The sequence below is a fragment of the Puma concolor genome, chromosome A1 (genome assembly GCF_028749965.1).
Source record: "Puma concolor isolate L17-30 chromosome A1, mPumCon1.1.hap2, whole genome shotgun sequence".
Lineage (NCBI taxonomy): Eukaryota > Metazoa > Chordata > Mammalia > Carnivora > Felidae > Puma > Puma concolor.
In genome coordinates, this window is record NC_141667.1 from 123,739,516 (window position 1) to 123,755,705 (window position 16,190).

The 16,190-nt window shown below is 37.9% G+C and overlaps 1 protein-coding gene across 1 annotated transcript; it reads right to left on the reverse strand.

Annotated features, from left to right (window-relative positions):
* Positions 1–5,664: 5,664 nt before the first annotated feature.
* Positions 5,665–13,100, reverse strand: LOC112860639 (protocadherin beta-4). The gene is made up of 2 exons (XM_086702356.1): positions 6,005–13,100; positions 5,665–5,757 (listed from the first exon to the last, which is right to left on the reverse strand). The coding sequence occupies exon 1, from the start codon at positions 9,802–9,804 to the stop codon at positions 7,417–7,419; it is 2,388 nt and encodes a 795-aa protein (XP_086558482.1). The 5' UTR covers positions 9,805–13,100; the 3' UTR covers positions 5,665–5,757; positions 6,005–7,416.
* Between the last annotated feature and the right edge of the window lie 3,090 nt (positions 13,101–16,190).

Genomic DNA, 16,190 nt, shown 5'->3' on the forward strand with positions numbered 1-16,190 from the left:
TCTCTCTCTGCACCCCCCCCACCCCCCCCGCCGCTCCTGCACTCACTCTCTCTCTCAAAATAAATAAACATTGGGCGCCTGGGTGGCGCAGTCGGTTGAGCGTCCGACTTCAGCCAGGTCACGATCTCGCGGTCCGTGAGTTCGAGCCCCGCGTCAGGCTCTGGGCTGATGGCTCAGAGCCTGGAGCCTGTTTCCATTTCTGTGTCTCCCTCTCTCTCTGCCCCTCGCCCGTTCATGCTCTGTCTCTCTCTGTCCCAAAAATAAATAAACGTTGAAAAAAAAATTTAAAAAAATAAAATAAAAAAATAAACATTAAAAAAACACTTTTTTGTGTTCTCTTGAAACCTTTGCACATCTCAAGGTCATGGAAATATTCTTGTATGGCGTTTTTGAAAAATCAATTGCTTTACCTTTCACATTTAGAGCTATAGTATTCCAGAATTTTTTTCATATGAAGTTAGGGTTACATCATTTTTCATAAAAATATCCAGATTTTGCACTATCCTTTGAGAAGTTTCATTCCCCTTTGTTTTTGAAGTGTCATTTTGTTATAAATCAGGTGACCATAGGTGTATTCAAGACTCTTCTTTCCATTTTTCCCTTAATTTATCCTGCAATACCATATTTTCTTAATTACTATAGCTTCATAATAGTCATTATTATTGGGGCATCTGGCTGGGTCTGTCAGAAAAGCTTGTGACTCTTGATCTCAGGGTTGTGAGTTCAGGCCCCATGTCAGGTATAGAAATTACTTAATAAATAAATCCTCCACTTTCATTCTTTTTCTTCAAGATTGTGTTGGTTCTTCTTGTCCCTTTGCATTTCTATATAATCTCTAGATTTGGCCTGTCAATTTTTACAAAGAAATCTGCTGAAATTTTGTTTAGAATTTTATTCCATCTATAGACTGGGGATAATTGACATATTCCCAACATTGAGTCTTCCAACTATTGAAAATTATATATCCTCTATTTATTTAGATCTTTAACCTTTCTCAATATTTTATAGTTTTTCAGTATATAAGTCTTACACATATTCTGTTAGTTTCTAGATAATTGATATTTTTAAACTATTGTAAATTATACTTAAAATTTTTAATTTTAGGATTTTTGTTACTATCAGAAATACAATTTATATTTTATGCTACCTTATAACCAGTGGAATTGCTAACTAGTTTATTTATTAAGCCTAATCATCAAGAGATTCTTTACGACTTTTTATATGTACAATCATGTCATTTTTTTTTTTTTTTTTTAATTTTTTTTTTTTTCAACGTTTATTTATTTTTGGGACAGAGAGAGACAGAGCATGAACAGGGGAGGGGCAGAGAGAGAGGGAGACACAGAATAGGAAACAGGCTCCAGGCTCTGAGCCATCAGCCCAGAGCCCGACGCGGGGCTCGAACTCACGGACCGCGAGATCGTGACCTGGCTGAAGTCGGACGCTTAACCGACTGCGCCACCCAGGCGCCCCACAATCATGTCATTTTTTAAAGTTTATTTAGAGAGAGAGAAAGAGAGAGCACAAGCGGGGGAGGGTCAGGGAAAGGGAGAGACAGAATCCCAAGCAGGCTCTGCACTGTCAGCACACAGCCTGACATGTCGCTCAAACTCATAAACATTGAGATCATGACTGGAGTGGAAATCAGGAGTCAGATGCTTAACCAACTAACTGTCACACAGGCGCCCCATAGTCTGAAAACTTTTGGTTGTTTAATTGATTATTTAATCTAACCACAATTGATGTAATATTTGATAATTCTCTATTTATATTTACCATCTATTTTTTTCTATTTGTCCCTAAAGTTTTGTTATTTTTAGACTATTCAGATATTTGTTATTTTTCATTTTCCTTCACTTAGTTTTTTAGTTAATTTTGTAGTAATTATCCTACAGATTAAAGCATGTATCTTTGATCTACAAGAGTCTGATACAAACTTTTTAATTTTACTACTTCCATGATCATTCTTAGAAGCTTAGAACTCATCGACTGTATCTATATCATCTTCCCCTTTACATTATTGTTGTCATGAATTAAAATCTTGTATATATTTTAAATCTTTTAAGAAACTGTTTTTGCCTCGTATAATCAATATTAATTTATATTTATTCTTCCTGTTGCTCTTCATTTCTTCCTGCAAGTCTGATTCCTTTAGGACTGTTCTCCCTCTACCCAGTGAATTCTACTAAAAACATTTGTTTTGGTGCAAATGTGATTATGATTAATTCTCTTGGTTTTTATCTGTTTGAAAACTTTATTTTTGAAGGATATTTTCTGATGATAGAAGAGTGCTAATCTGGTTTCTTTTTCCCACGACCTTAAAGACCTAATTTCTTTGTCTTTTGGTTTCATGATTTATGTTGAAAAGCCAGCTCTCCATTTTATTGTTGCTCCTTTAAGAGTAATGTGTCATTTTTATGTGGTTGCTTTTAAGATTTTCTCCTTGACGCTGGTCTTCAGCAGTTTTCCTATGATATTTCCTAGTTGTATTTTGTATTTTATTTCTCTCTCTTTTTTAAAATTTTTTAATGTTTATTTTTGAGAGAGAGAGAGACAGACAGACAGACATGGGAGCATGGGAGGGGCAGAGAGAGGAGACACAGAATCTGAAGCAGGCTCCAGGCTCTGACCTGTCAGCACAGAGCCCAACACGGAGCTGGAACTCATGAACCGAACCATAAGATCATGACCTGAGCCAAAGTCAGAGGCTTAACCAACTGAGCCACCCTGGTGCCCCTGTATTTTATTTCTATTGACTGGGTTTCCCTGAGCATTTTGAGTGATGAAGGATTTGTACAAATTCTTCATCATTATCTCTTCAAACATTGCTTATTCTTCATTCCTAGTATCTCTTCTCCTTTTAGGATTACAGTCCTATGTATATTAAGAGTTTTTCATTATGTCTCATTTGTCAATTATGTTCTTTTCTGTATCTTTCTTTCTTTTTTATATGAAATTTATTGTCAAATTGGTTTCCATACAAAACCCAGTGCTCATCCCAACAGGTGCCCTCCTCATTGTCCACCATCCACTTTCCCCTACCTCCCACCCCCCAACAACCCTCAGTTTATTCTCAGTTTTTTAGAGTCTCTTATGGTTTGCCTCCTTCCCTCTCTGTATTTTCCCCCCTTCCACTCCCCTATGGTCTTCTGTTAAGTTTCTCAGTATCCACATAAGAGTGAAAACATATGGTATCTTTCTCTGTATGACTTATTTCACTTAGCATAACACTCCAGTTCCATCCACGTTGCAACAAAAGGCCATATATGTTTCTGTATTTTTCAATATTTTTTCCTATGCTGCTTTTTGGATATTTTATATTGGCCTGTCTTTCATTCATTAATCCTGTATTCCTTTATATCTATTAAGTCATAAACTACCTTAATAGCTTTTAATTTCAGATATTATATTTTTCTGTTCTGTAATGAATTTCTATTTTATTTAAAAAATTTTTTTTTCAACGTTTATTTATTTTTAGGACAGAGAGACAGAGCATGAATGGGCGAGGGGCAGAGAGAGAGGGAGACACAGAATCGGAAACAGGCTCCAGGCTCTGAGCCATCAGCCCAGAGCCCGACGCGGGGCTCGAACTCACGGACCGTGAGATCGTGACCTGGTTGAAGTCGGACGCTTAACCGACTGCGCCACCCAGGCGCCCCTGAATTTCTATTTTAAATATCAATTCTCTGGTGGAATTCTCTTTTGTTTTCTCTATTCTTTTTTAAAAAATTTTTAAAAATGTTTTTATTTATTTTTGAGACAGAGAGAGACACAGCATAAGCAGAGGAGGGGAAGAGAGAGAGGGAGACTCAGAAGCTGAAGCAGGCTCCAGGCTCCGAGCTGTCAGCACAGAGTCTGACGCGGGGCTCGAACTCACAGAGTGTGAGATCATGACCTGAGCTGAAGTCGGACACTTAACCGACTGAGACACCCAGGTGGCCCTATTTTCTCTATTCTTTACAATCTATTAGTCATACTTATTTTAACATCATTGTCAGTAAATTCTAGTATCTGTTTGTATTGTCTGTTTTTTCCCTAGGTTTTTTTCATGTCAACCAGTTTTTTGTATGTCTTCCTAGTAGTTTTTTTATTGAATTCTCAATATTTATGTAAAAAGCTGTCCAGGATCCAGATGATATTATCTTTTTCCAAAAAGAGTTCACCTTTTCCCATTAACTTGAATCATGTGAAATCCAATTTCCTTAATCCAAACAGGCACTGTAATTAGTCAAGCTGCTTTGCAGTCCTAATAACACCTAACCCTCCAGCATTACCAGTTCAGAACTTAGTGTACTGTCCACAGTCCCTTCCCATGGTAGTTTCTAAACCCTAATCTTGATGCATCAAGACTATCAAAAGTGCACTCTGCTATTCAGCGATTTTTTTTTTTACTTAGGTTTTTAGTCTTCTAAAAGACTAAATGGAATGTCCCTGAGTTTGACAAGTATCCTGAGGGGAAAACTGGCCTTGAGCTTGAATCTTCAGTCTGCGGAAGGCTAATGAATGTGCTCTACCCCTAGCAAGAGCCTTTTGTCTGTTCTAAGACAAATTTCCTCAGGGCAAATCGACTGCAGAAGTCAGTTCACAACTAGAGGATTCTCCTTTTCAGAAATCTTAGCCCTTTCTGTTCTTATTATAACACCTGCTGTCTGTTGCTTCAAACAGATAATTTCTGAATTTTAACGAGTTTTTGTGGTTGTTTCTGCCGTTAGATAATACATCCAGTCTACCTGTAAGCAGAATTCCACCAAATAAGTGTATAACTTTTAACCTCAGGCTTTTTAAAATCTGTATTTTGTAACTTTGGTAGTAAAGGAAGAGGGGTCCTTAAAGTGGTTGTAAAGTCTTATACAATGCCTTCAGTAAAATTTCTGCCCCCAAAACAGCATATGTTAAACTGACTATATGCTGTGCCTAAAAACAGTGAAGTAACTGTAAAAGATGTATGTATAAGATAGAAGTTAGCTGAACCTATTGTGGTAATCATTTCACAATATGTGTAATTCAAAGCATCATGCTGTACACCTTAAATTTACAGTGCTGTAAATTATTTATCAATGAAAATTATTAATATTATTAATAATAAAATTATTTCTCAATTATTTATCAATGACACTGGGAAAAGTATGCACTTATAACAGAAACATGTGAGAAACATAAAATTGAAATGAACAATATTATCAAGATATTTGGCCTCCATTCTTTATTTTTGTTTTGCAACAATAGAACTGGCCAATTTTTCATACTGTAGGCATTTGTGCAAGTTATTTGGATCATATTTACTACTAAATTGTAATGACTGATTTTCAAAGTCTGGTGTAAGGAATGACCTATGCTTTATGGTAAAGAATGATCTGTGCTTTATGAATACATACAGAAATCCATAAAATAATATACAAAGTAATTCACAAATTTACCTACAAATTCATAAAGGTGGGTTCTGGGTGTTTATTTAGCCAGTCTCATTTGGGCAATTATACAATTGGGAATTTCGTGACATAAACAAAAAGAGAGAAAGAGGGAAAGTCAACTTGGATTTTCATAATGGTGAAATACACTGGTGAAAGCTTCAGTCAGATTTCTTGTCACCATACATAAAGCTATTCATATAATAGCTAATCAGTAGTTGTTAAAGTTGACTACCAAATTTATGTCCATATATACTTGTGCTTAATTTTGTTCTCATTTTTATTGCTTTCTCATTTCAATTTTTAGACTGGATGAAGGCTAAAAGTTATGTTTCAAGAATAACATAACCTTGGGGGCGCCTGGGTGGCGCAGTCGGTTAAGCGTCCGACTTCAGCCAGGTCACGATCTCGCGGTCCGTGAGTTCGAGCCCCGCGTCAGGCTCTGGGCTGATGGCTCAGAGCCTGGAGCCTGTTTCCGATTCTGTGTCTCCCTCTCCCTCTCTCTCTGCCCCTCCCCCGTTCATGCTCTGTCTCTCTCTGTCCCAAAAATAAATAAACGTTGAAAAAAAAATTAAAAAAAAAAAGAATAACTTAACCAGTAATTCCCCTTTTTATGTCACTTTACCCTTAGAGAAAAAAGTAATTCAAGGTTAATAAGTACAAGTAATTAAATTCCAGTAGAATGACCCATGAGATTTAAAAATATTTAGACTATGAAACAGACTCTTTAATTGCTCGCATTGTACCAAAAGTTCAACTAAGAGGTCTTATACTTATATCCATATAAATTTAGTTGGAAACCACATGATCAGCTTACTAGGCTTACTGAACACAACATAAAACAATGACACTTAAGATAAGTTCATTCTTATTTAATTTCTATTTCTGTTCTTATTGTCCAAAATGGCAAAATAATGCTTATTTCTTACAATGAAAGTTTAACATAAAACTGATAAATTGAAATAAAATACCTCAGAGCTACATTGAAGAGAAGATAACTTGGACATCAAAGGTAAATAATTATTTGGTTGATAACAGATGTTAATGTCTGCAAAGTAATTTAAAGTGAAAATCTTGTACCAGCCAATACTCAAACCTGAATAGGATAAGAGAAACTCAGAAGAAATTCTTTCTTTTGAAAGGTGAGGAGAAGCTGCAGGAAAACCAAAAGAAATATATATTATTCTTGAACTTTTATTTACAGAGGAAAAGGAAGGACAAGGAAGTAATGATGCCTTTCCTGTTTTGCATCCTTTGAAAGGATCTAAGGTGTATTTAAGGTTCTGAAATAGTTATAAAGGATTTTACGAAGTAGTGACTTAGTTTTGTTTAGTGAACCTGATACCAAATTATAGAAGATTTTCTCTTCAATTATTTATGAGAATAATTTTTAAAATTTATTATTAGTATTTATGGAATACATACAGTGTACCATGTAAGTATCGATCAAATACATTTTTTAAATTCTAGCATACATGGTGTGCACAACAGAAAGTCACAATTTTAGTGTATTAATATTTTAATGGAAGTGCATGTTTATGTACAATCTGAGAGAAACAAATAAGTTATATGCTTATGGTTATTCAGGGAGGAGCCTGGAGAGCAATGAACAAAGCCTAGGTATTTCAAACACTCTACAGATAAAGTTAACGGTAAAGACAAACACCACAAATATAGAGAAATGCATAATTACATAAAAGCTTTAAGACATTAAGAAGTCGATTTAAATAAAATTTCTTCTTATGCTACTTGAGTAATTTAGTGTTATGGAAAGATTAATCACCAAGAGAAGGTCAAATATGGAGAATATACATACTTAATCAGTTAACTAAAAATGCCAAGTCCAATGAATATTAATAAAAGAAAAATTTGGCACAATCAGGGACACGCATAGGTTGGAATAGAGGTGTACATATTTAGACAACAAATTTTTTTTAAAAGAAAGGTGTTGCAATGGGAGTTAGGTTGACCAAAATTAAGGAGAGGCTGACTTGACCAAATACAATCCTTAACTGAATACAAAGCTATTCCTGCAGTTGGGGTTTTCTTTTATTTCTCTCTCAGTGTCTTCAACCAAGAGGTTGGGAAATATCGGCTTCAGGAATTTGAACTCACCAGTCCTAGGGTCTCCCGTCAGACACACGTCATACTGGTAGCTCTGGGACAGCGTCCCCGCGCCGCTGACGTCCACCAGGTGGCCCGGAAAGTGGCCCTCAGGCCCCGAGCAGCGACCCGCAGACGCCGCCCGGCTCCGCCTGCACAGCCGCACCGCCACGAACACCAGCACCGAGAACAGGAAGAGCGACGACACGGACGCCAAGGCGACGACCAAGTAGACGGTGAGCGGGTCGGCCCGCGCCTCGGCCGCCGCCACCTCCGGGAGCGGCAGGTAGGGCTGCGAGAAGCCGTCCACCAGCAGCACGTGCAGCGTGACGCTGGCCGAGCGCGGCGGCTCGCCATTGTCCCTGACCAGCACCACCAGCCTGTGCTTGACGGCGTCGCGCTCGCTCAGCAGCCGGGCCGTGCGCACCTCGCCGTTGTGCGCCCACACGCCGAACAGCCCGGGCTCCGTGGCCTTGAGCAGCTGGTACGACAGCCAGGCGTTCTGGCCCGAGTCGCCGTCCACCGCCACCACCTTGGTCACCAGGTAGCCCGCCTCGGCCGCCCTGGGCACCAGCTCGGTGCAGGGCGCAGAGCCGTTCTGCGGCGGGTACAGCACGAAGGGCGCGTTGTCGTTGTCGTCCAGCACCAGCACGCGCACCCGCGCCTGGCTGCTGAGCGCGGGCGAGCCGCGGTCGGCCGCGCGCACGCCGAACTCGAACGCCTGCAGCGCCTCGTAGTCCAGGGACCTGAGCGCGAACAGCTGCCCGTTGTCCGCGTTGATGGACACCAGGGAGGCCAGGGGCAGCTGCGGGTCCGCGGGCGGCAGCAGCGAGTAGGTGACCTGGGCGTTGGCGCCCGAGTCCCTGTCCGTGGCGCTCACGCTGCCGATGTGCAGGGCGGGGCTGTTGTTCTCGCGGACGCGCAGGGTGTAGGTGGTTTGGCTGAAGGCGGGGGCGTTGTCGTTGACGTCGGAGACCGTCACGGTTATGTTGTGCTGCGTTTTCAGCCTGGGGGTCCCCAAGTCAGTGACGGTGATGGTGATGTTGTATTCCGCTCTGCTCTCTCTGTCGAGGGGACTCTCCGTTACCAGCGTGTAGAAATTCTTGAAAGTCGGTTTCAGAAGGAACGGCAGATTATCTGGAATAGAGCAAATCATCTTGCCATTGTCTCCAGAGTCTCTATCTCGAATTCTGAAGATAGACACTACAGTCTCAGGAGCATTTTCTGGGATGGAGTTGGTGAGTGAAGATATTGTAAGCTCAGGGGCATTGTCGTTCACATCCACCACGTGTATGACTACAGTGCCTTTTCCAGAAAGGCCTCCGCCATCTATGGCCTCAATTTCTACGTGGTAAGATTTAATGTGTTCAAAATCCAATTTCTTTGTCAGTCGGATTTCTCCTGTGACTTCATTAATTGAGAAAGTTTGTTTAATTTCATCTGATGCTTGGAAAAAGCCGTAGGAAACACTCCCGAAGTTTCCAGAATCTATATCTTTAGCTGAGACACTAAGTACTGGGGAATCTAAGGAGCTGTTTTCCAAAACCTGTACTTCATATGGGGTGTGCACAAACTCTGGAGCATTGTCATTGACGTCTGTGATCAGGATTCGCACTGTGATGGTGCCAGACTTAGGTGGAGATCCACCATCCAGTGCTATGAGGGTTAAGCTGAACGCAGGCTGCTCCTCTCGATCCAGCGCTTTGTCCTGCACCAAATCTGGGTATTTCTTGGCCTCACTATGATTTCGAGTTAGAACATGAAAATAAGAATTGGGGCTGATAGTGTACTTTTGAAGGCCATTGCTACCCACATCCAAATCCTCAGCTAATTTCAACGGAAACAGAGTCCCTGGCTGGCTGTTCTCCGGTATTTTCAAGAGCATTTCCCCAGTCGGGAATACTGGGGAGTGGTCATTTATGTCCTGGATTGATAATTCTCCTTCAAAAAATTGCACCGGCGTTTCCAGCAACACTTGGAAATGCAGTACACACGGTTCAACAGAGCCACATAGTTCTTCCCGGTCTATTTTCTCCCTCAAAAGCAAATCTCCAGTCTGACGATCCAGTTGCAAGCGCTGCTTGTCATCGTCAGACACCACCCGGGCTGACCTAGCGGTCAGTTCCCTAATTCCCAGGCCCAGATCTTTGGCCAGATGGGCTATAAAGGAGCCACTCTCTGTTTCTTCTATCACAGAATAACGAATAGGCTCAGGGCAAGCCTGGGACAAGACCACCATCAAAATAAAGGCCACCACTTGCCTGTTTGGTTGAATTCTCTCTGGCGTCTTCATGTTGGAGTCCGGGCGCTTACATCCAAACCTTCCTAGCAACCACAAAAAAACTGGAGATACTAAATTCTGGTTTCTTGTTTGGTAGAATCCTCATAAAGTTGCCTTTAATCTTAAATTCGTTTATCGCAGCCCAAACTCGCTGGTAACCCAGTATGGCTGGCAAAGCTTCTTCCGTGTATTTGATTCCTTTTTGCAACAAAGGAATACGGAGCTTTTTACAGCTCTTTATTCACAGTCTTAGCCTGCAGCGCCACCCTGCGTCTTGATTGGGAAATTAATATTTTCAAGTCAAAGCATATTTTTTTAAGGGTACAAATGTAAACTATTTTTTAAGGTGTATATAACTTTTACAAACCTTGTTATTCCATCCAATTGCATAATATATAAGGTTACTTCATTATATTGCATGAGCTAGAGTAATTGTGAGCACAAAGCAGGAGGATACACTGATCTCCCCACATTCTAATCAGTGTAACTTCAAAGAATTCCATTTTCCCTTTGCATAATCTAACCAGGGGAGATAAATTCTCATAAAATTATAATTCATAATAGTTACATTTGTTTATTTCCAAGTATGTGAGGAATTAATGATGATGCAAAAGCTTGTTAAGGTGTTCTGTATCACAAGGTCTCAGGGAGACTATTTTTCAAAGGAAAGTTTCTATGTCGCTCACTGGTACAAATAGTAATATAGTTGAATGAAGAGGCATCTTGATTTGTTATGAATCCTTTTACAGTGTGAACCCACATTAAATTCAGAAGGAATAAAAAAGTATTAGAATTTGATTCTCTTCTCTCCAAGTAATAGACTTGGAGAGTAAATGAAAGGGGTTTTACCAATAAGGAAACTGAAGGGTATAGGATTTGATTACTCTACTTGACTATTAGCAGGATAATATAAAGACAAAATCAAGTGAATAAAAATCATAATATTTTGTTAAGATAAAGGGTTTAAGTTTAAGCTTACTTTGTTAGATAGATATCTATATTTTATGTTTGCTTCTTAGCACATTCATCCTTTGTATCCCAGATACTATATTCTTCAACCAACTCACTGCGGGGTGGGGGGTGGATAGGAAATCTTGATTTAAAACATTTTAATCTGTGAACAAAGGGTGTCTCAGGCCTTGTCTATTCATATATCATAAAGAGAAGAAACGTATTTATAAAATGGGTTCCAGCACAGTGTGCAGCTATTGTAATTGCCCTGATACAGTAAGTTAACTGAGATACAGTTAACCAGTTTGTTGGTTACAATTAGTATATTAAGTGGAGTGCCATTTATCTTGGCACATATGGGATTTCCCCTCCTTAAATACCCTGTCATTTTATTTAATTACTTAATTAACTTAATAAATTATAATTCATGTAGAATGAGTTATTTTAAAAGCATGATAATCTTAGATTCTGTTAGTGACAGAAAGTATTATAAAAATATTTTGGGGGGCACCTTGGTTAAGTGTCTGACACTTGATTTTGGCTAGGTGGTGATTCGATTTGGGAGCTCAAGCCCCGCATTGGGCTCTGCACTGTGAGTGCAGAGCCTGCTTGGGATTCTCTCTGTCTCCGCTTCTCCCTTGTTCGTGCATTCTCTCTCTCTCTCTCTCTCTCTCTCTCTCTCAAAAATAAATAAACCTAAAAAATATTTTTGAAAGAAGCCTGGATTATGGTGATCATTAAAAAATATCAGTTGAATAAATAAATTAATCCACTCTAATGATCATGTTTCTATATATGTAAGATTATTGCCAGATCATATATGCAGCCATGAACATGTCTGAAAATAAATATAGAATTCTCAGAGATGAGAGTATAGTACATGCTAAGTACTATTCAATTAAATTTACTTTGAGTCTAGTTCTATTAATGAATTCCTATAAGAGATACACCATTGGCAATAATAACATTAATACACTTTAGAATTCTTTTACATTTAAGGCAAATCAGAGGAGATACAATATATATATGAACATTAAGTGAAATAAATACTGAAAAGAATAAAAAGCAAGAATATTATTTTAGATATAAATGGAAAACAAATATCCTGGGCAAAACAAAGAGCAAATTGTATACAATATAATAATGAAGTTCTAGTTAGATTCAAATTAAAGTGTTCAGAACAAAAACTATATTTCATTTGCTTATTCCTATTTGTTGACATTCAAACAGTGTTGCAAACCAACTCTTTTCAGTTCCTTTTGTCAATCCAAAGCAAATGAAATCTAGATAATATTAACACAAATGTGTCTCTATATGCCATTCTATGTAATACTCTAAGCAATTACCTATATTAATTCATTTTATCTCCCAACAACCTTATGAGGTGGACACTCTTATCATCTGCATTTTATAGATGAAGAAATTTAGGTTTAAATAACCTACCAATAATCACACATCATATGAAATGGCAGAGCTGGGATTCAAACTGTTGTTTGTGTGTGGCTCCAGAATCTATTCTCTTATCTACATAAGTGGAATTGGAGAAGTGGGCAACTTTTTAGATAATGTAGATCCAAATTTAAGTCTTGGGTACATAGACATCATAGGTGAGATATATTTATGTTCAAGTTTGTAGTTAACCTAAGATGACCATCTTCAAGATGGTCTGTCTTCCTTTAGAGTTAGAAACCAGCAAAAAGAGGTGCTTACAAAACTTAGGAATTGGAGGGGAAACTAATAGTGCTTTGTTGTGACCATTAATTAGGTAAAAAATAAAAATTAAGAATGACATATTTAATGAATTCCCTATAGCCTTAATTATTGGAGAAAAAGATATCTATGTATGCTCTTTTGAAATGTTATTAGTATGTGAAGTTAAAATCAAGAAAGATGGCCCAAAAGGACAGTCTAACATATTACATCATAGATTATACCCCCAAATAAACTGCTAAATTTAAAAACAGCCTATTATATTTTCCCTGCATGGAGGAGGAGTTAATGATATAAATAATGATCACCCAAAAAACCATTCTATTCCAGTCAGGAAAGTTGCATTATCCATTCTGAAGGATTCATACAACAATTTACACAACTTTTGCAGGACCTGAAATATGACATTTAAAGTATTTTTTCCATTTTGAGTATACAAAGAGAGAGAGAATAGTTTTAATATCTCCCTGGTAAAATATAGGCAAGAACTTTAAATTTCATTGAAGAAAAGGTAAAAATCATTTTAAAGGTATTTGAATACAAGTAGATGGAAAATTCAAAATGCAAAATCCATACTCTGAAGTTTTGAATACTCTCACTTGTTTTAAAAAAAAGTAAGAATTTTTTCAAACTTCATGATGACTTGAGGGCTATTTTGTTTGTTGTTTTTTTAAAAATTTTTTTTTCCATGTTTATTTATTTTTGGGACAGAGAGAGACAGAGCATGAACGGGGGAGGGGCAGAGACAGAGGGAGACACAGAATCGGAAACAGGCTCCAGGCTCTGAGCCATCAGCCCAGAGCCCGACGCGGGGCTCGAACTCACGGACCGCGAGATCGTGACCTGGCTGAAGTCGGACGCTTAACCGACTGCGCCACCCAGGCGCCCCTTGAGGGCTGTTTTTAAGGGGGAAAGTAGAAGGAATTTGAATATTAATTGTTGAGAGAAAGAGAAATTAATTGGTGAAATAGGTATTAGATTTTAATTAGTATTTTTAGTTCCTTAAATTGCACTTTAATAATATTATTTCAAAATATTAAACTAACATTAATAATTGGTTAATATTGACGGTTTGTGGATTTTGTAAGAAAGTCTTATAAATTTTTGAGATTTGTTTCTACTAGATAGATAAATTAGATACCTCAGGCTTGCCATTTGAGTGAAATAACTATAAAACAAACAATACAGCTCACTGGTGAAAGCAAACTAAAATTATTATTAATATCAGCTAAAAGTCCAAACTAAATCTATAAGATATTTTTATCACATGTATTGAAATGCAAATTTAGAAAGGAGATATTTGAATAATGAGAATTTGGCTTGAGAAATTTATGATGTAATCTAAGACAATTTCTAATAATTCCTTGTAGGACATACTAAATAAAGAGATTATATGTTTAATGTATCAAAAATTTCAAACATCTAATGTCTGCCTCACAATACATCTTTAAACTCAGGAAGTATGAGTCTTCCAAATCTGTTGTTCTTTTTCAAAGACTTTTTGGCTATTCTGGGTCCCCTATATTTCCATATGAATTTTAAGGTCAATTTGCCAATTTCAAAAAAAAAAAAAAAAAAACCCAAATCTGGCTGGGATATTGATAGGGATTGCATTGAACCTGTAGACCAATTTGGCAATTTGGGAGGTATCATCATTTCAACAATGTCGAGTCTTCCAGTCCATGAACACTTTCCATTTATTTAAGTCAGCTTTAATTTCTTTCAATGATGCTTTGTTGTGTACAAGTCTTGCACTTATTTTGTTAAATTTGTTCCTAAGCATTTTATTCTTTTTGATGCTATCATAAATGGAATTGTTTTCTTCATTTCCTTTTTGGATTGTCCAATGGTAGTGTATAGAAATACAATTGATTTTTGTACGTTGATCTTGTATCCTCCAACCTTTCTGAACTCATTTATTAATTTTAGTAACTTTTGTGGATTCCTGAGGATTTTCTTTAGGCAAGATCATGTCATCCACAAATATGCTTTTACTTCTTTTCAATCCGAATGATTTTCTTTTTCTCATCTAATTGCCCTGGCTAGATTTCCAGTACAGTATTAAATAGAAGCAGGGAGAAGGGGCATTCTTGTTCATTTCTCATCTTTCACCATTAAATATGAAGTTGGCTGTGGGTTTTTATAATTGACCATTATCAGGTTGAGGACATTTCCTATTCTTACTAATTTGTTAAGTGTTTTTATCATGAAAAGGTGTTAGACTTTGTAAAGTGCTTTTTCTGTGTAAATTGAGATGATTGTATGGCTTTTCCCTTTTTGTTAATATGGTATATTTTATTGATTGATTTTCATATGTTAAACCAGCTTTTGATTTCTGGGATAAATTCCACTTGGCTGTGGTGTTTAATCCCTTTCATATGTTGCTGGAGTCAGGTTGCTAATATTTGGGTGAGAATTTTTGCATCTATATTCGTAAGGGATAATGGCATAGAGTTTTCTTTTCTTGTGTTATCTCTGCCTGCATTTAACATCAGAATAATATGGGCCTCACAGAATGAATGGGGAAGTGGTCCCTGCTCCTCTTTTTAAAATCAGGTTTGTGAAGGACTGGTGTTAATTTTTTAAACATTCAATAGAATTCTAGTCCTGGGACTTTCTTTGTGTAAATTTTTAAAAAAATAGTATTATTATTTTTTTAAGTTTATTTATTTATTTTGAGAGAGACAGCGAGAGTGCAGGGGAGGGACAGAGAGACAGGGAGAGAGAGAGTCCCAAGTAGGCTCCATGCTGTCAGTTCAGAGCCTGACACCCGGCTCAAACTCAGAAACCATGAGATCATGACCTGAGCCAAAATCAAGAGATGGATGTTTAACCAAGTGAGCCACCCAGGAGCCCCTGGAAAGTTTTTTGATTACTTATTAAACCTTCTTTAATAGGAAAACATTCACGATGAAAAAATTCACTTCCCCAGAGATAAATTTAGGCAAAACAAATCTGAAAATGACAATAGAGAACACAATTTTAATTTTTGATAAACCCCAAATTGTTCTAGAAGTTGAGTTTCTCATCAAAGCTCTTCCGCATAGACAGCCCATATTATCTGGAGCCAAATGACTTTAGAAATCTGAACCCATTTGTCTCTGATATTCTGGTCAGAAACCTCTCACATTAATAGTTCTGCAACTAAGTCCCAATGACGTTGATTTCCCCCACATACTCAAAAAATGGCCTTATGAGAAGTAGTCCACTGAAGGTTCCCTGTTAGTCCTCCACAACAGGAGCAGAAAACCGAGAGTGGAAGATGGCTGAGTCAACTCAGTGATCAAGAGGATAGAGAACCTGTCAGCTGAGTAGACTTATGTGGAGGTTCAGGGAATGACAGGTCAGGCTGGGATAGGTCCTAGACCATGTCAAATGGAGGTGGCTTATAGTCCTTAATAACAGCAACAGCTTGTGCCTGGCTGTGCCTGTCACTTAGGAGCCTAGTAGTTATGCTTCAGTGCTCCATACTTCGACATGTAAACATCAAGTACTCTGAAGCTTTGAATCATTGATAAAATAGTCCTGAGTTTTAACTCAAGTTACATCCAGGTTACCACCTTGTTTTATGTGGCACCAGCTCAATGCATAATATAAGATAGTTTTGCAGCAAGTTTTTCTGGCCATCCAGCAAGTATGTGTGTCATCCAGGACTACCATGTGCAGCAGTGTCATATATATTAATAAAGACTATGATTTTTTTCCTGTAGGTAAACCCTATGTATCAATTACTTCAG

What these genes read in the sequence shown, in the direction of transcription:
- LOC112860639 (XM_086702356.1), bottom strand. Translation starts at nt 9,804, where the DNA reads ATGAAGACGCCAGAGAGAATTCAACCAAACAGGCAAGTGGTGGCCTTT.